The sequence below is a fragment of the Macaca mulatta genome, chromosome 9 (genome assembly GCF_049350105.2).
Source record: "Macaca mulatta isolate MMU2019108-1 chromosome 9, T2T-MMU8v2.0, whole genome shotgun sequence".
Lineage (NCBI taxonomy): Eukaryota > Metazoa > Chordata > Mammalia > Primates > Cercopithecidae > Macaca > Macaca mulatta.
In genome coordinates this window covers 80,135,167-80,154,379 of record NC_133414.1, presented here as the reverse complement: position 1 = coordinate 80,154,379, position 19,213 = coordinate 80,135,167, and the positions used below count along the sequence as shown (strand labels likewise).

General features: G+C 53.7%; 1 protein-coding gene across 2 annotated transcripts in view; it reads left to right on the top strand.

Moving 5' to 3' along the window:
* TSPAN15 (tetraspanin 15) overlaps positions 1 to 17,830 on the top strand; it is a 55,086-nt gene extending 37,256 nt beyond the window's left edge. Inside the window, 5 exon segments of one of the 2 annotated variants that reach the window (NM_001266979.1) lie at positions 5,897 to 5,992; positions 8,545 to 8,661; positions 14,578 to 14,625; positions 16,275 to 16,391; positions 16,973 to 17,830. In NM_001266979.1, coding sequence (NP_001253908.1) covers positions 5,897 to 5,992; positions 8,545 to 8,661; positions 14,578 to 14,625; positions 16,275 to 16,391; positions 16,973 to 17,122 — 528 coding nt within the window. In that variant the 3' untranslated portion in view covers positions 17,123 to 17,830. 2 annotated transcript variants of the gene reach the window in all.
* The last annotated feature ends 1,383 nt before the right edge of the window (positions 17,831 to 19,213 follow it).

Below are 19,213 nucleotides of genomic sequence, written 5' to 3'. Positions count from 1 at the left end.
CACAACGTAACAAGTTCAGTCTCCAGTGCCATGGGCCCTGTTAACTCTGAGTTATGACAAATCAGAACAAGTCATTAGGCTAAGGATTACATGTTGGGTTCTCAGCGAGGTGCACAGACCACAGCCACAGCCAGGCATTGAAAGCTAAACAGACTCCTGGATATAAGAAGGAAACTCCCCCAGCCTTTGACCCCAGGCAAGATTTCTGCTGCTAGGCGTGGCCTGACAGTCGGACTGGAGCCGCTTCTCCACTCATACAGGGGCGAGTGGCCATGCGCTGGGGAGCCGGGCACAGAGCAGGCCTTAGGAGCAGGAGAAGTATGATACCCTGACCCCAGCCAGGGGCCAGAGGAGGACCTGAGTGACTTCCCCAGCTGTCTGGGTCTCAGCCCTCTTGATACTTGCTCTTGTCCCAGCTTGTTCTGGGACTTCTTGTGAGGGTGTCAGGTGTCAGAGGTGGGCAGCTCCTCATGTTCCCAGCCAGGTGCAGCTGAGCATGGACACCTGGAGGGTCCGGGCAGTAGCGGGTGTGTCTATATCCCCATCCCAGGCCTCCTCTCTCTACCACCATGGTAGGATCAGTGGACACTGTGGTCCTACCTGACACTGTGGTCAGGGAACAGTGGGGAGCACCAGCCTGCCTATTTTATCATGGCACTGGCACAAGCTGGCTCTGGGCACAACCTTGAGGTCAGAGGCAGGAGAAAGTAGGTGGCACCATGGCTGTCTTGGCCAACACCTGAATATATACAGTTGTCCCTTGGTGTCTGAGGGGGATTGGTTCCAGGACATGCCCCGTCACCAAAGGATACCCAAATCCACGCATGCTCAAGTCCTTTACATAAAATGGTGTAGTACTTGAATATAACCTACACGCATCCTTCCGTAAGTCACTCCTAGATTACTTGCAAATACCTAATACAGGACCGGGCATGGTGGCTCACGCCTATAATCCCAGCACCTTGGGAGGCCAAGGCAGGCGGATCATTTGAGGTTAGGAGTTCGAGACCAGCCTGGCCAACATAGTGAAGCTCTGTCTCTAGAAAAAATACAAAAAGTAGTTGGGTGTGGTGGTGGGCACCTGTAATGCCAGCTACTAGGGAGGCTGAGGCAGGAGGATCGCTTCAACCCGGGAGGCAGAGGCTGCGGTGAGCCATGATCACGCTACTGCACTCCATCCAGCCTGGGTGACAGAGCGAGATTCCGTCTCAAACAAAAAACAAAACAAAACAACCAAATACCTAATACAGTATAAATGCTGTGTAGATAGTTGCTTATGCTGTATTGTTCTTTAATTTGTATTATTTTTTTTACTGTTGTGTTGTTATTTTTTATTTTTCCTTTTCCCAAATATTTTCCATCCACTGTTACTTGAATCTGCGGGTACAGAACCCGTGGATGTGGAGGGCCGGCTGTGTGTCTTTCCCACCTACAGCAGAGCTGTTGGCCGTCCAGAAGTAGAGTGCTCCTCGCTGGTCTGGCCAGGCTCCCCAACAGGTGTGCCCCACTGTGGACAGCCGTCGGGGAGTGAGGCTGGAGCCCCCAGTCCCAAGGACACTGAAACATAACCCTCCCCCACCATGGAGATGAGCCTGTGACCCCGGCCAGGCTCTGAGGGAGGGTCTGGCAGATGCTCACTCCACACACCCCTTCCTGCATTCTCTTTTCTTCTGGCTCCCTGGGTTCTCTTCCATTCCTGGTTGTCACATTAGGCTTCTATCGGGACTGGAGCAGAGGCTAGGGTCCAGGGGCAATGAGGACAAGTCCCCATTCTAGAGGGACTGGGGAAAGGCTGAGATGATGGCTTGGCTCCAGGCGCAAATGAAGGAAGAAAATCCTGGGCCAAGCACCTCTCCTCCAAGTGTTTGTTTTGTTTTTGAGACAGAGTCTTGCTGTGTCACCCAGACTGGAGTGCAGTGGTGCAATCACAGCTTATTGCAGCCTCAGCTCCTAGGCTCAAGCGGTCCTCCCACCTTAGCCTCCTGAGTAGTCGGGACTACAGGTATATGCCACCATGCCTGGATAATTAATTGTGTGTGTGTGTGTGTGTGTGGTGTGTGTGTGTGTGTGTGTGCAGATGAGGTCTCACCATGTTGCCCAGGTTGGTCTCGAACTCCTGGACTCAAGTGATCCTCCTGCCTTGGCATCCCAAAGTACTGGGATTATAGGCAGGGACCACCGTGACCAGCTCCTCCTCCAAGTTTGAGAGCTAGGCCCGCACTAGACCAGCAGCAGGGCCTTCCCAGCCTCAGGTCTCAGGTTGACATGGAAGTGGTGTTAGCCAGAGGCAGCCTAGGGGAGCCCTAGCCTGCTCCCTCCCCAGAGGGGGTCTTAGTCCTATGCAGGCAGCTGGCCTGGTAGGAGACTCCAGCAGCCGCCCCTTCCACTCCTTTTCCTACCCCTCTGTCCTCTGTGCTGGAGGAGCTGCCGCCACATGCCTCACCCGCTTCAGTTCCTCATTCATTTAAAAACCCTGAGAGAGGGGTGATGTGGAGGCTTCAGATAAAAACTAGGTTTAAAAGACAAAGCTAGAAAGGACAGTTCTTCATAGCTTTCTTTGGTGCTTTAAACAACATGCTTTCAAACTTTGTGGCCTTTGATGTTTGCTTACTCTTTGCTTAATTTAGCTTGGTTTTCTAGTCCTCACTGGAACTGCTCCTGCTGGCATGGCCTGGTTTGGAGGGGGATGGGGTGGGGGCAGTGGCACTGCGTATGTTGGGCATCTGAGAAGGGCAGAGGAAGCTAGAATTCTCTCTTCCCTGTCCTCTGAGTGGCTCCCCTGGTCTCTCAGAGCATTACCAGTACTGTTAACGTGGGCATAAGCACTTTCCAGTTAACAAACTGCACAGCCAGCTTGCCTCATGGGATCTTCTCACACACACCCCCCACCCCACCATCGCCCCTCACAACACAGGAACCATCTCAGTGTCCTCCTCGTCTCCCTGGTACACATACACACGAGCACACAAATACAAGTAGTGCACACTTGCAAGAGCCAGCACGCCTCAAATTGCTCCCTGATGGGTGTTCGGGGCAGCTGCTGTCCATGAAGCCCAGGGACATCTGTTGCTCCTGCAGGGCCCCCCTTCCCCCAAAAACTGGGCTCAGCTTACCAGATGGAAGGCCTAGTTTTTTGAGGCCCCTCTCGAAGTCCGAACCTTGGAAAGTGCCCAGGAGCCGGGATGGTTTGGGGATGGTTTGGAGAGGCAGGCTGTGGCTGTTCACCAGAGATGCAGAGCCTTTCCCCACAGCCACAGAGCAGCCTCTACTCTGCCACTTCCCTTCCTTCCTGCCCTGGGCTTCCCACCTTCATCACACCCTGTTGGCAGCCCTGGGAGAATCCAAACAGCACAGTGGCCAGTGGGGGTGCTGTAAGTGGGCCAGTGGGCCCAGGTAGGTGCAGAGGACATGGTGTCCAGGACTGTGTCTGTGGTGCCTCGAGAGTAAGGGCAAGCCGCCTGGGAGGAACCTCCCCACGTGTGGCCTTAGGCAAGGCCCTGACCCTGGTGGCACCCCAAGAGTACGTAGCTCAGCCAAGCGTGTCGTTCAATGCTGTAAGCTCATTCCCCTGCCCCACCCTGGATGGTAGACTGGCCCCACCCTGGTGTCCTGTTTTTTAGGCACCCGCAACCACACCCTAGCCAGCTGGCTTGTCCCTTCATCACCCAGAGGAGCAGGCACCCAAGGATGAAAAAGCTTCGTGAGCTGGGGGCCTCTGGGAGGGTGGGCCCGGGGCCAGGAGAATCCTTGTTCTGCTCAGGCTGCTCGGCTGGAAGGCAATGCTCCCACCCAACTTCTGCCCTGGGGGTCAGTGCCAGGCCCGCGAAGGGCCATGGGTTGGTGAGTTGACAGCCATTCACAGGAGCCTGCATCTCCTCTTTTCTCTTGGGGCTGACTCCAGTCTTCTGCAGTCCCAGGCCTGCTCCAGAGCTGCGTTTATCATCAGCAGAGGACTTTCCTTCTGGCTACGAAGGCCAGTTTCCCCGAGCCCATCTCCTTTTTTTTTTTTTTTTTTTTTTTTGAGATGAAGTCTCGCTGTGTTACTCAGGCTGGAGTGCAGTGGTGCCATCGTGGCTCACTGCAGCCTCTGCCTCCCAGGTTCAAGCGATTCTCCTGCCTCAGCCTCCCAAGTAGCTGGGACTACAGGCGCATGCCACCATGCCCCGCTAATTTTTGTATTTTTAGTAGATATGGGATTTCATCACATTGGTCAGGCTGGTCTCGAACTCCTGACCTCAGGTGATCTGCCCACCTCGGCCTTCCAAAGTGCTGGGATTACAGGTGTGAGCCACTGCGCCAGGCCTCGATCTCCTTCTTTACCTTGACTTTGAGCAGAGTGAGGCTCAGGGAGGAGGTGGGTGCTACAGTCTTTGTTCCTCTTTTCCTGATCCTGGAGATAATTTTGGGAGATGGCTCCAAACCTGAAACTTGGTTTCTTAGCAAGTTTGTCAGACTGGGAGTTTGACACCCTGGTCCCAGCGGCTCTCTGCCAGTGGCGAGCTGGACGACCTTGGACTAGCCATATCGCTCTATGGGCTGCAGGGTGTTTGTGAGAGTGGGGCTGGCCAGGACTCGTCCCTCAGAGGCTGCCTCCATCGCAGTCAGTTTTTTGAATAAGAGTTGGGGCCTCGGTTTCCCATGGGATTTGTTTTCCGCCACCGACATGTGGGTGCGAAGTAGTACCATAGAGCATTCGTCTCCTTGAAAAACAGACAAATCTTGAATAATAACACCAGGACCTACGATGTGCCTGGTGTCCTGCTAAACACCGTCACAGCTTTTGTTTATTTAAATCTCACAACATTGCTATGAGGCAGAGAGTGTTTTCCTCCTGATTTTTCAGGTGAGCAAACAGAGGCTCAGAAGTTACAAGAAGTAGCGGAGGCCCGGGTGGCTGTGGGGACCGTGTCCTTGATTATGAGGCTTGACAGCCCCTCTGGGACTTGGTTTTTGATCCTCAGAGCTGGAAGTTACCTTAAAGATAGGCCTACGGGTTTGGCTCACAGTGGAGAAGCTGAGGCCCAGAGAGGAGAAGTAAGCCATGATGGGGCCTGGAACCAGGATCGTGTTGTCCCAGCGTACGCTGTGGTGCCACCCCCGGGAATTGTCTGGCTCTTCATGCCGGCACCGCAGCCGAGAATGCCCCCTTTGTCCCCAGTCTCTGCTGATACTCGACCTCCGTGCTCTGAAAGCTGCAATTGTTACAGTGAGCTGGATTGCCCCTGCTCCTGCCCCCGCCCCTTCCCACTGTGGGGCCCTTTGTGCTCCTGGGTCTCAGCACAACAGCCAGGCTGTTGATCCAGAAAGTGCAGCGTGACTGGGAGAGGGCGGCCTGCCATGTTCCTCCTGGCAGGGATTGTCCCAGCCCCAGCCGAGGGGGACTGAGCGCTGCAGTGATGAAGAGAGCGGTCCATGTGAGGGAGGTCAGGAGAACTGAATTCCAGTCCTGGCAATACTCCACCCAGCCTGCTCTGTGACCTCACTCCCTCCCCAAGTCTCGGTCTCCTCATCTGTAAAACAAGAGGCTGGATAGTGGAGGAGTGTGGAGAGGCGCTCTGGAGGGCAAAGGGAAGATTCCAGTGTGGGCCCATCCCCGGGCGGTAGAAAGAACACTGGGCCTGGGACCAGGACAGCCAGGTCTCAGCTCAGGCATGGTGGCATCAGAGCTGTGTGTCCCCAAGCACAGCCCCAGCCTCTCAGGGCCTGGGCTGTCTGGTCTGTAAAGGGAGTGGAGTGAATTACTCCTGCTGGGACATAGCACAGGGACTCAGGCATCAGGTGAACACTGGAGGCACCAGCACATGGCATTCTCTACCCATCCAGGCTTCCGGGGAACCTTGAGTTGGACTCCAGGAGTGTGTGGTTCTTTTTCTTTGTAATTTCTCCTTTTGAATAGACCATTGCCTTCCTTAACGACAACATTCGAAGAGGAATTGAGAACTACTATGACGATCTGGACTTCAAAAACATCATGGACTTTGTTCAGAAAAAGGTGAGCCAGGTGCTTTGGGGTAGAGATGCGCCTCCCGTGCCCATAGCCCCCCATTCAGGCCCCTGCTCAAGAAGATGGGGTGAGGGGCCAGGTGACTTATCCATTCCCAAAGCAGGTGACTGGCCAGGTTGGGAGGCAAGGGTGAGCATGGATGGTCCACCAAGGATGGGGAAGCCAGGACCCAACCTTCTCAGCCAGTCCTCTGCCCACATTCCTGGCCCAAAACCTTGTCACCCTTCTGTCCCTCTCCAGTTACACTGGCTTCCTATCCCCCACCCCCAAATACAAAGTCAGGCGTCACTACAAGCAACCTTGTGGGGTCCTAGGGTACCACCCTCCAATGGGCAAGGATCCTCCTTCCTTGAGGGTGAGCAACCTCGAGGGGAGAAACCTCCCCCAGTCCAAAGCCCCCTCTGCCAAGTCTCTTCAGTGACAACTCACTCCTTGTCAAGTGAAAGACAGCCCTGATTGGGAGAAAGCTCTTCACTGATTTCAGTTTCCCCCAAATATGGGACACTGAACCAGACTCCTCTCTTACTTCCATGACACTTCTTGAATGTGATGATGATCCTGTTCCTTTTGGGAGACCATCTCTCCCCTCTAGGTCCACCCAAATCTGTTGGTGCAATACTACTACTAATAATAGCAGTGGTAGGGCCAGCCACTGTCCTGGGTGGCTTTTGCATATCAACTTCACTTGGTCCTGAGCCTCAGCTTCCTCACCTGCATAAGGGGAATAATGACAGGAAGTTCTTGGGGTGTCGTCATGAGGATTGCCTTGACTTAATTTAGGAGACGTGCTTAGAACGGTGCCAGGCACAGGGTGAGACCACAGCGCCAGCCGCGGGGATCATTGGTATGTTCTCCTGGGTGAGGACAAGCAGAGTGAGGGCCGCAGGACCACTCAGCCGGGGCAGCACTTCCTGGGACATAATCTTGGGGGCCTCAGCTGGCCTGGGCCCCTGTGCCAGCCCTCAGTGGGGACCAGCCTCTCCCCACACGCAGGGCCACTTGCTGTGGCCGCACCCTTGGCCCAGACCTTGTCTTCAGTCACAACAGGTGCAGCCTCTGGAAGGCCTTTTCCTGCCAGGGATGTGCCTGCCAGCTTGGGCCGGGAGAGCTGACTTCTGCTCCGGGTGGAGTGAGATGTTTTTATTGGAACCAGCCTTTAGCTGGCTTGGGGATTTCATGTCTCCTGGGGTGAGGTAGGAGGTGATTAATGCTGAATGAACACTTGCTTGGTGCCAGGCCCAGTTCTGAGTGCTTCATGCATGGCACTATGTGTAATCATAGCTCAGCTGTGCAGAGCTGCCATCTTTATTCTTGCTTTACAGACAACTCTCTGAGGCTCAGAGAGGCTGACCAACTTGCCTGAGGTTGCACAGCAGGGAGTGGTGGTCTGAGGATTTGACCTTGGGTCTGTTCCATTGCAAAGCAAATGCCCTTTGAACTGCATTGCAGAAAGACACTTCCAGGTCCCGAAACCTGATGGCTTAAGGGGCACTGTGGGGACTCTGAAGGGTATCTGGCTACCAGGACATGTACCACAGCCCTGGTTGAGCCCTCCAGTCCCAGCTCCCTGCTTCAGCTGGCTGGCAAAGCTTTGCATGGTCCAGCCTGTGCTGCCCTCTCAGCCTTATGCTCTGCGCTCTCTCTGTTCCAGGCTTGCTGGCCTCCACACCTGTTGCTGAAATACAAGCTTGTTTCTGTGTGGGGCCTTTGCATGAGTCGGCTGGCTTCTTCCTGTTTCCGTGTTTCAGAGGAAATATCCTCTCTATAGAGAGCCCTTTTGTGACCTTCCAACCTAGAGCCGCCCCTCCCCAATCTTCCCCTGTTTCTCCATTTCCGGGGTGCACAGCACCTTTCCATCCAGTGCTCACTCTGTCTCTCCACTGGAATGTGTTCCACCTAAGCAGGGGCTGCGTTGCTTTTGCTCACCCTGTCTCTCCAGTGCCCAGGACAATGCCCGGCACATACCAGCCATCAGGAGGATTACCAACTACTTCCTACAGGAGCAGGGAGGGGAGGCAGGGAGGGTTTGGCTAAGGGGAGAGTCCCAGGCAGATTGTGAGGTTCGGGTGCTCTCCTTGCTAAGGGCAGGGCCAGCTAAGCTGGACAGGGTGGCTCCTAGGGCAGGTGCGAAGGTCAGTTGAGGTGCAGGGACTTTCACAGAGTCATGCTTGGTCTCTGGGACTTCAAGGGCCATCTTTTCCAGCCCAGCACCTGCACTTGGGGACACGAAGATGAAGAAGGTAGAGGCCAGTTGTCAAGGAAGCCCCTTTCCTCCCAGTGTCTAGTCACTATCCTGATATTCCATCAAGAGGCAGCCCAGCCTTGGCTTCCATACCTCTCCAATGACAGGGGGTTCACTACCCTGTAGGCAGCCATGTCACACTTTGACAGCTCTGACTTGAAAGTGTACAGCCTCTCCCTGCACCAGGGTGACCCACATCATGAACTGCGTCCATCTTCTGGCAGGGCCCTTTCCTGTTGTGGGAGCAGGGCCCGGGTGATGACGGCAGCTCCTTTTTCCTGCTTGCTTCCCTCCTTAGTTCAAGTGCTGTGGCGGGGAGGACTACCGAGACTGGAGCAAGAACCAGTACCATGACTGCAGTGCCCCTGGACCCCTGGCCTGTGGGGTGCCCTACACCTGCTGCATCAGGAACACGGTAGACACTGTTCCTGTAGGGGGTGGGGGGCTGTCGGGGACCCCAAATGGTACAACTCTTGTTTCTCTCCCCAAGTTGAAGATGGGTGGTGTGGGTGGATGGCGGGGAAGTAGGAGTTGGTGGCAGAGCGGAGGCTTTCCTGATTCTCAAGGGCTCCTGAAAGTGGAGCTTCTGGGGGTTGGGGGTGGGGAGGCCATATCTTTCTTAGTGCTGTTGGTTAACATCTATTGAGCACCTACCTTGTGCAGGCCTGCTCTGGGCACTTTGGTGGTATTTACTCATTTAGTATTCACAACCCTGTGAGGTACGTACTGTTATTTTACCCACTTTACAGATGAGGAAATTGAGGCACCCAAAGGCTGGGTGTCTTGCCCAAGGTTGGCAGGGCTGGGATGAAGTGCAGGCAGCTGTTATCTGAGCTACACTCTGGAGAACTGTGCAGGCCAGGTGAGGGCAGCAGGGAGAGGCACCCAGGCCAGGGGAGCTTAGCGGGGAAGAGCTGGCTCTGCAGTGTTAGTGGAGCCTGGTAGGACCTGCACCTTGGACATCTCTATTAGTCTTTAGCCTTGAGGTCCTGGTGATCAGCAGCAGCAGAGTGCTTGGAAGGGGGTCTGATGACGTAAATGCCAGCCTCTTCCTCTCCCCAGCACAATCCTCTCGGCTCTGTCACCTTGGTCATTTGGGATGATGTCCTGTGTAGTCAGCGCTTAAGTGAAAGTCTTCATCAGTCCTTGTGTTTGACAAATGTGTCCAGAAACTGTTTCAGGATTGGAACGAGGTGGAGAGCTTTGCAATTACTCATGGGCCAGATAATCATGGAAAGTTTCTCTCCTGACATCCCCACCATTCTGTGCCCACTGCCAGATTCTGTAAACTGAGCAGCTGCGGGTGGGGGCCTCGCCCATGAGTCAGAGAGCCAGTGCCAAGTGCACTAGCTCTAAAAAAGGCTGGGCCAGGAGGGAAACTTTGTTTGGAAATGTTAGCTGCCATTTTAGGGTAGTTCTCTGGGAAGGGGGTTGCTGAGGAGGAGCAGAGTTTCCAGAGAGGCCTGCATGGGGCGATCCTGAGCCTCGTCACCCAGGGCAGCTGCATCTGAATACCTAAGCTGAGATGTGAAAGCCGAAGTTGTATTCATTCATTCATTCAACACATTTTGGCTGAGGACCTACTCTATGCTAGACACATTTCCAGGTTCTGGGGGTGTAGCAAACAAAGTCTCTGCCTGCGTGGAGGTGACATCCTACTGGAGAAAACTGACAAAATAAGTAAAAGATAGTTAGAGGGTCATAAATGCTAAGGAGAAAAAGAAAGTAGGGCATAGAGGATTGCAGTTTGGGATACTGAGAAAGGTGAGATCTGGGTGAAGCTCTGAAGAAAGCGAGGAAGGTGTCTGGGGGAGGGGCATTCCTGGCAGCAAGAACAGCTGTGCCAAGGCCCCGGGTGGGAATCACCCCAGGGCGTTTGAGAAATGCACGGAGTGGCTGGAGCACAGGGAGTTACAGGGGAGGATGGTAGGAGTGGAGTCAGGGAGGAGTGACGGGGCCATACAGGGCTGCATGGAAGAGCGGCACTCTGACTTGGTTTCACAAGAATCAGCCTGGCTGTTGTGAGGGACATGCTAGATGAAGGGATAGAGTTAGGGGCTGATACGCAGTGATCCAGGGGTCACAGGTCATCTTGTCCAGGAAGGTGCTCTTGGATCAGCACCTGTGGCAGCGGGAACCAGAAGCGGGACGGGGCAATGAAGGGAGCTGAGCAGTGATGCAGCCTCAGCTCAGTTCGGCTGGAGGCCTCAGCCACATCTACAAGGACAGCCCTTCAGAGTTGTCCCCTACTGGGATGAGGGGGCCAGGCCTTCACACTCCCACCCACATTGACCAGGCATTGCATGAGTCCAGTGGTCCACCCAAGAAGGGACTTGCTGGCTCTGTTCAGCCAAGAACAGACTAATACACCAAGAGCAAAGAGAGGGATTGATTGATAATAAGGAATTGGCTTGTATAATTATGGAGGCGGGCAAGTTCCAAGATCTGCAGGGTGAGTGGGCAGGCCAGAGACCCAGGAGAGCTGAGGGTGGAGCTCCCATTCAAAGGCCGATCAGGCTCCAAACCTAGGAACAGCCAGTGTTTCAGTTCACGCCCGAAGGTAGCCAAGCAGGGAGAAATCTCTTATGGTCACAGAGGAGAGGGCAGTCTTCTGTTCAGGCCTTCACTGATCAGATGAGACCTCTCCCCCTTGGGCAGGGCCATCTGCTTTACTTAGTCTGCTGATTTAAACATTAGCCTCATGCAGAAACATCCCCGCAGAGACACCCAGGATAATGTCTGGCCAAATATCTGGGCATCCCATGGCCCGGTCACGTTGACATATAAAATTAACGATCACATGAAGTAGTTACTGCAGGGGGCTGACAGCTAAGGGCTGCCCGCAGCATCCCTGCACCAGGCAGGAGAAGACAGATGCTTGGAGCTGGGTGGTGGTGGTGGTGTTGGAAGTGGTGACATTCTGGCTGCATTTTGCAAGTAAGCCTACAGGATTTGCTGGCATAGCAGATGTGGGCGATGAGTGAAAGAGAGAAATCAAGGAGGATACCCAGGTTTTGGTCTGAGCCACAGGAAAGATGGGGCTGCCACTGCCTGAGAGGGGAGGATTGAAAGGAGGCAGGAGGCGACCAGGAGCTCAGTGTGGACATGGGGGGCTTGAGAGCCTGTTCAGCATCCCAGCAGGGATGTCAAAGATGTGGTTGGATATAGGAGTCTGGAGTTCTGGGGACGACTAGGCTGGGGGTATAAACACGGACACCGTCTGCAGAGAGGGTAGAATCTGAAGACAGCATCTGAATGAGAGCACCGAGGTAGGGAGGAGCCTTCCCCTGGCTGGGGTTATCTGACCCTGTGTTACACATGACCATTGATTCTCCCTGTGCCACCACACCTGGATGATTTTCTCTAAATGTGAAACAGGGCATTCCCTTCCTCCATAGAACTGGTTGATTTGTGTCTAAATCTATTTATTTTACACTATACCATTCAACCTAGGATTTGAACAAGTACACAGGAAATATGTAGTGTAAAAAACTAAAATAACATTAAAAATCAGGACTGTGGAAATTGTATTCTCAGATAGGAGGCCTAGATGGTGGAGAAAAATATAAAATCCTGCTATCTAAGCCTCAGGGCCTCGTGGACTCACTGAAAAGGAGCTGAGCCTCATTTCTGGTGGCTTGGAGCAGGGCTTCCCCACCTCCAGGCCATGAACCAGTACCGGTCAGTGACTTGTTAGGAACCAGGTCTCACAACAGGAGGTGAGCAGAGGGTGGGGGAGCATTACCGCTTGAGCTCCACCTCCTGTCACATTGGCAGTGGCACTAGGAGCATGAACCCTATTGTAAACTGTGCATGCAAGGGACCTAGATTGCGTGCTCCTTATGAGAATCAAACTAATGCCTGATGATCTGAGGTGGAATGGTTTCATCCTGAAACCATCTTCCCCCACCCCTCCGCACCCCATCCTGTGGAAAAATTGTTTCCCTTGAAACCAGTCTCTGGTGCCAGAAAGGTTGGAGGCCGCTAGCTTAGAGTTTCCTGGCAGCCAAAAGGAAAAGGGAGACATGGTCTGTTACATTGTTACTGTTCAGCAGAACATACCAGTTCTTCAGGAAAAGTAACTTTTTCTCTAACACTCAGCTTTAAAAGAAATGTCTTAAATGAGCTTCCAATAGAGGATTTGAGCCATAGAAGTTCACATAGGGCTGTAAAATCTGGTTATACCAGGATATATCCCTGGGAGCTGTTGGTGCAGAGGGCAGCGTGCTTCTACATTAAATGGCTCCAGACTGCTGTGCCTGCTGAGCTCTTAGGACAAATTTTCACGAACCTCCCCTTCTTTGTTGTTGGCTACCCCTTAGGGGCCTGTCGTGAAGGCCCCCCTCCCTGTCCCATTAGCTGCTCAGTCTGCTCAGGGTGAGAGGATGCACACATGAACGTTGCTGTGATCTTCTAGCTGCCCAGGAGTCCCCTTTCTGACTTCCTGTCCTGTGGCCCTGTGCAGGATGGAAGAGGCTGCTGGACCCTGGTCTTGGGGCCTGTGAACTTCAGCAGAGCCTCTTGCAGAATATCGATTCTGTGGTCAGGCAGGTAAACCCAGGCAGGCTTTACTTTTGGAAAGACTATGGATGCATCCCCTGGCAGGGCGAGGTGAGTCCCCCCTGGGCCTGGAGAAGGGTTCTGGGCTCTGGCACCAGAGAGGCCTATGCCAGTCGCCTGTCTGCTAAGAGACTTATCACCCCCGGGTCACCAGGGCTGGCCCAGTGAAGTCACTCTTGTCACCTCCTTACGTACCATGCAGCTTACCTATTTGTTATGTTCATTATCTCCCTTTCTGCAGCGTAAGTTCCATGAAGGCAGGGACTTTGTCTTGTTGTTCAAGACTTTTGTATTTCAAGTGACTAGAACTGGGATTGGCATGCAATAGGTGCTCAGTTAATATTTGTTCAATGAACGAATGAATGATGAACCAACGAGATGGAAAGCATTCACTCCCATCATGTGCCCGTGCACCTGCTCTCCAGGCCTGACCCTCTCCATTGGGGTCGTGTTTATGGCCTGGAAGGGCCAAAAACACTGGCTGGAACTGAGGCTACCTGGAGAACCAGCTAGACCGAGGGAAGTTATCTTGCCTGCACATCAAGCCCTGACATTTAGATTGACCTAGATGACAGGAGCCCAACCCTCTTTCTTGGAAGGAGAGAAGACACCCTCCCTTACCTTTCCAAGGGCTGGAATTATGAACAAATCACACCTGCCAGCGTTCCTGTGCTTCTCCATGTGTCCGGCCCTGTGATAAACACTTTACATGTGCATCTCACTTTATGTCCAGAACAGCCCTAGGAGGTGGGGTTCTGTGATCATCACAGCCTATTCATTCATTCATTCATTCATTCGCTCAGTTAACAAATATGTATTAAGTACCTCTGCATGCCGGTTCCTTGGCAGCCCACCTAAGGTTGGTCACAGCTCCTAAGTGGCAGAGCAGGATCTGGACCCAGGAAATGTAACACCAGAGGGTACACTGGGGGCTCTGCTGTTGACTCCCTGAGTCATCACTGGCACCTGCGGCATCCATCCCCCACGGCAGTGTTCACTTAGATGTAGAGCAGCAGGGCTGGTGGGGGTCACGGGCTGGACCAGGGAGTCTCACTCTCTTCCCTGGTGGTTGGAGAAGGAGACCCTGGAGGGCACAGGTGGTGATGGGAGGTGCCCGCGGCAGCCTGTGAGTTAGGGCTTGCCTGGGGAGGGGTTTGACGAGGTCTAGGGCGTGACCACAGCTTTCCCTATGCCTGAATTAATCAGTAGTTGGGAAATCTGGAGAGCACCTCTCTTCCCAAGAAGGAAGTTTTGGCAGCCCTCTCCGCTGGTGGAGCAGTGGTCTATGGAACAGGGAAGCGTGGCCAGGAGCCCTGGCCTGGACTTCAGGTAAACCACAGCTGACCCTGTGCCAGCTGTGGTCTGAGGTTTTCCTCCCCAGGAGCCAGTGGTACAGGAACAGCCCCACCCCGACTTCTGAGATGGTGCATTACCATGTGAGCAAAGCGGTGCTCTGGGGCGGTCATGGCCCGGGAGCCTGGGCAGCACGCCTTTCTCTGGGGTCCTGATCTGCTGCTCGTGGAGGGGTGGTTCTCCCTTGTAAAAGTCATGGAACCTGCGTTCCTACAGTTTTTTCACGGGGCATTTCTCAGAAGAGGAGGTGGTTATGATGGAGACTCAAGCCAGACTGCCTGGGTCGGAATCTCAGCTCCATCCCTGCTGGACAGTGCAACTCTGTGCTTCAGTTTTCATCTGTAAAATGGGTAGGATAATAGTGCCTTTTTGTGTTAGAACCGTTATAAATATTAGCTATTATACATTTCCATTTCAGACAGAAGTTGTCAACACCATGTGTGGCTACAAAACTATCGACAAGGAGGTAATGTCTTTGAAACGCCTTTCCCTGGAAATGTTGCTCTTCCTGTTCCACCCTGGGGTGATTGGAGGGGTTTATTGAGGTCGGGGTCCTGGCCACTGAGATTTTCCAACATTCCTGGCTGTGACCCAGAGCCAGGGCTGCTGGGGTTTTCCACCCCCACCCAGACACAGAAGGGCTCAAGGAACCAAGAATTCCCCCAGGCTGGGAGATGCCGCCTGTCGGGGTTTACCAAGCACCTACTGTGGGCTGGGCCACATGAAGCCACCACGGCCCTTCCTGGTACCCGCAGTGTGCTGTGCGCTCAGCCATGCTCAGTACCAGCTTGCCTCTGCCCCTGGGGCCACCTGGGACCCAGGAGTCCTAGAGGATGGTATCCCCCTCTGGGGGCTGCCCCTGGGTCAGCTTCCTGGGCAACACTCCTGGTCTAGGAGAGAAGCAGGGGTGGTGCTGAGAAGGGACCTAAAAGGAATGGTGACCTGACATGCAGAGCAGTGGCTTTCAAAGTGGGGTCCCCAGTCCAGCAGCAACAGCATCCCCTGGGAATGTGAGAAATGCACATTCTTGGGATGGGGCTAGTGGCTGATTCTGACACATGTTTGAGAGCCATAGAACAGCAGTGGTTCTCAACCCGTCAGAACCAATGGCCATTTTAATAACAAACAGTGGTAATGTCCTATGTATTATCCCCAAGTGAAATTCACAGATAACCTGCCTACATGCCCGATTCCAAAACAATTAACATAATGATCTGAGATAAAGTAGAAATGAAATACAGCAATTTACAGCTCTTTAACATAGTTCATCATGTAAGTGCTTAGGCAGTGAGGGGTGCAGGAGAAGATACAATGTAGTCAGGTGTCTGCACTGATGTGAGGCATCCCTGAGGCTGCAGTAGCTACAGGGCAGCTGATAGTAGGCATTGTGTTGGTGACTCACATACCATGGGCATAATTTTTGCCATTGGCATGGGCATGGTTTTTAAAAATGGTGAACAATTCTTGATAAAGTTCTGAATTAAATAATGTATAATCATTCCTTAGTTTACCTAGTAGTAGTTCTGGAAAATTCATGGTATATTAAAACCAATGCAGAAATGCTTTTTTTCCCCCCCCCAAGAGACAGACAGGGTCTCACTGTTGCCTAGGCTGGCCTCAAACTCCTAGGCTCAGGCAGTCCTCCCAACTGAGCGTCCATAGTAGCTGGGACTGCAGGCACATGCCACCATGCCCAGCTCTGCTTTGTTTTTTATATGTACCTAGAGTGGGGCTGTTGGCTTGGATAATTATAGACAGGCTTTCCATGTATGGAAAACATCCGTGAGGCTTTTCATGCAGGGATATCTGAGAAACACGCAAGCAGGGCAGTTGTTTGTGGAGTAGGATTACCCTGAGCTCTGCAGTCCCTCAGCCCCCAACCTCGATTGCTGGGGCAACCAAAAGTGCCACCACGGTGTCCCCAGTCCTCTCTAGAGAACAGTACTGTCCATTAAGAACCAGAATCTAGGGCCACCTTCTCATGCTGCATATGGGAAACTGAGGATCACAGCGGTTGAGGGACTAGCCTGGACCTTGTGTAAATGGCAGAGTCGGGGCTGTGGCTCTTGCCAGCCCAGGTGCTCTTCTGCGCTGACCCAGCTCCTTCCCATGCAGCGCTTCAGCGTGCAGGATGTCATCTACGTGCGGGGCTGCACCAACGCCGTGATCATCTGGTTCATGGACAACTACACCATCATGGCGGGCATCCTTCTGGGCATCCTGCTCCCCCAGGTGGGCCGGCTGTGGGTTCAGAGAAAGTGTGGCCTGGTGATTGCAGAAGGGCAGAGAAGGTGCAGAGCGGGAGAGCGAAGGGGCTTTTTCCGTAGAAGTCCAGGACTTGCCCAGGGAGGGCTGCACGGCTGGAAGGAGGGGCGAATGGCAATAGCAGTGGTGGCAAAGCTCTTCCAAGTGCTGCGCAGGCACTGCTGCTTCACTTCTTTTTGTGAGGGAGGCACTATTACGATGCCCATTTCACAGAGGAGGAAACTGAGGAGCCACAAGCTTCAGTGGCTTGCCAAGATCCCCTAGATAGTGTATAACAGAGCTGGGGTGGAGGCAGAAATCCCAGAAGGGAGGGGCCCTTGCTGATCGGGCACAGCGAGGAACTCTGGGATTTCCTGGGAGAGGGAAAGGGGGCCCAGCTTCTTGGGCAGTGTGGGTGCTGGGAGAAGTCTCTGCTGTGGGTGTTGCCCAGGTCACACAGGGCCATGAGGGCTTGGGACTGGCTGCTTGGATTTCTGGGAGCCGGGAGCTGCAGGGAGGGCTGCCCTGATGCCCAGCAGGCCCTCACCAGCCCTGCCCCTTCTTCTCAGTTCCTGGGGGTGCTGCTGACGCTGCTGTACATCACCCGGGTGGAGGACATCATCATGGAGCACTCTGTCACTGATGGGCTCCTGGGACCCCGTGCCAAGGCCAGCGTGGAGGCGGTGGGCACGGGATGCTGTTTGTGCTACCCCAATTAGGGCCCAGCCTGCGATGGCAGCTCCAGCAAGGACCGTCTGGGATAGCACCTCTCAGTCAACATCATGGGGCTGGACAGGGCTGCGGCCCCTCTGCCCATACTCAGTACTGACCAAAGCCAGGGCTGTGTGTGCCTGTGTGTGGGTCCCACGGCTGCTGCCTCCCCAGGGGGCGGAGCCTGGGCCTCCCCTAAGAGGCTTCCCCCAGGCAGCTCCAGAATCTGTGCCTGCCTGGGGCCTGGGGAACAAGGCCCTCCTTTCTCCAGGCCTGGGCCACCGGGGAGGGAGAGCCTGGGGCTCCACTCAGGGCCCATTTCATCTCTGGCAGTGCCTTGGCCGGTGGTATTCAAGGCAGTTTTGTAGCACTTGTAATCGGGGAGAGGGAGTGTGCCTCTCTGGCAGGAGGGAAGGGCATCTGGGGAAGGGCAGAAGGGAAGGAGGGAAGGAGGGAAGGGCTGTCTCCACAGCCACGCCCATGACCAGGTTGGCCTCTTCTCAGCCTCCCAGGTGCCTTGAGCCCTCTTTTGCGAGGGCGGCTGCTTCCTTGAGCCTAGTTTTTTATGTGATTTTTGTAACATTCATTTTTTTGTACAGATAACAGGAGTTTCTGACTAATCAAAGCTGGTATTTCCCCGCATGTCTTATTCTTGCCCTCCCCCCAACCACTTTGTTAATCAAACAATAAAAATATGATTTATTTTTATTTATTTATTTATTTGCCTTTCCTGTGTGCTGTTTTGTTGGGGCGGGGTAAGGAAGGCTGCAATCTGGATTTGGAAACCTCTTGTGGATGCGAGGATGAAGAGGGAGCATGGGATGAAGATTTGGTATAGCTTGGGACATAGGCGGAGGTGGTGGTGGGGGGAAGCCACAGGGCCAGAGGTGACCACGCCTGTTTTACCGAGAACCGAGGGAAAGAGCCTGGGCCAGGTATAGCATGAGACTCCACCTCCAGGAAATGGGGTGAACGGGGTACCAGGGAAGCGGAGTTGCCCACAGGTCCACTTACAGCTCTCCCTGCAGCCCTCAGTGTGCCCAGTGGCTGCCGCGCAACGCATGCAGAGCGTGGTGTCCGTCGACCCCTGCTGGAGATGCCGGGACTTGCGTGAATCAGTCCACCCAAACCTTCCGGCCCCAAGACATGGGATCTAGATTTTTTGTGAGGCTCTTAGTAGCCAGGGCAATAGAAATAAAGTAGCAAGAGGCCAGGCGCGGTGGCTCACATCTGTAACCCCAGCACTTTGGGAGGCCGAGGTAGGCCAATCACGACGTCAGGTGTTCGAGACCAGCCTGACCAACATAGTGAACCCCATCTCTGCTAAAAATACAAAAATTAGCTGGGCATGGTGGTGCACGCCTGTAGTCCCAGGTACTCAGGAGGCTGAGGCAGAAGAATCGCTTGAACCTGGGAGGTGGAGGTTGTGGTGAGCCGAGATCCCGCCACCGCACTCCAGCCTGGGCAACAGAGCAAGACTGTCTCAAAAAAAAAAAAAAAAAAAAAAAAAAAGACAAATAAAGCAGCAAGAGCCCCAAACGTCCAAACGTGAAGAACTCTAACGGTGGGAACCGTCTATACACCCAGAAGTCAAGTGGTCAGATGCTTGGTCTGCCATGTGTACCAACCCCATGTGTAAGAAGGGGCAGGAGGAGGGTTTTTAAAAGTATGCAATAACACAGCAATAACAAACACACCATAGAGCATACTTTGCCAGGAACAATATTAACTCTAATCCTCACGACTAGGGTAATTCTTATCTCCATTTTTTTAGTGGGAAAATTGGGCACAGGGCAGTTAAGTAACTTGCCCAGGCAGGTAGCTGGTAAGTGACAAAGCCATGACTTGAGCCCAGGTAGCATCTCTTGAGCCATTCAGCCCCTCTGCTGTACTGCCTCTGTTGCCTCCTCTGCACACACGGTACTAGGCGTGCAAAACCAGTGGAGGCTGCAGCTGCCTCTGAAGCTCTGTCCCGGGGATATTCACTGTAGCCACTGCTGCAGCCTCTGTCTTGTCCCAGTTTGACCTAATGAACACAAGGACAGGTCAAGCTCTGTGTCTGGCTGGAGGACTTGTAGTCCTGGAGACTCTGGCTGTTC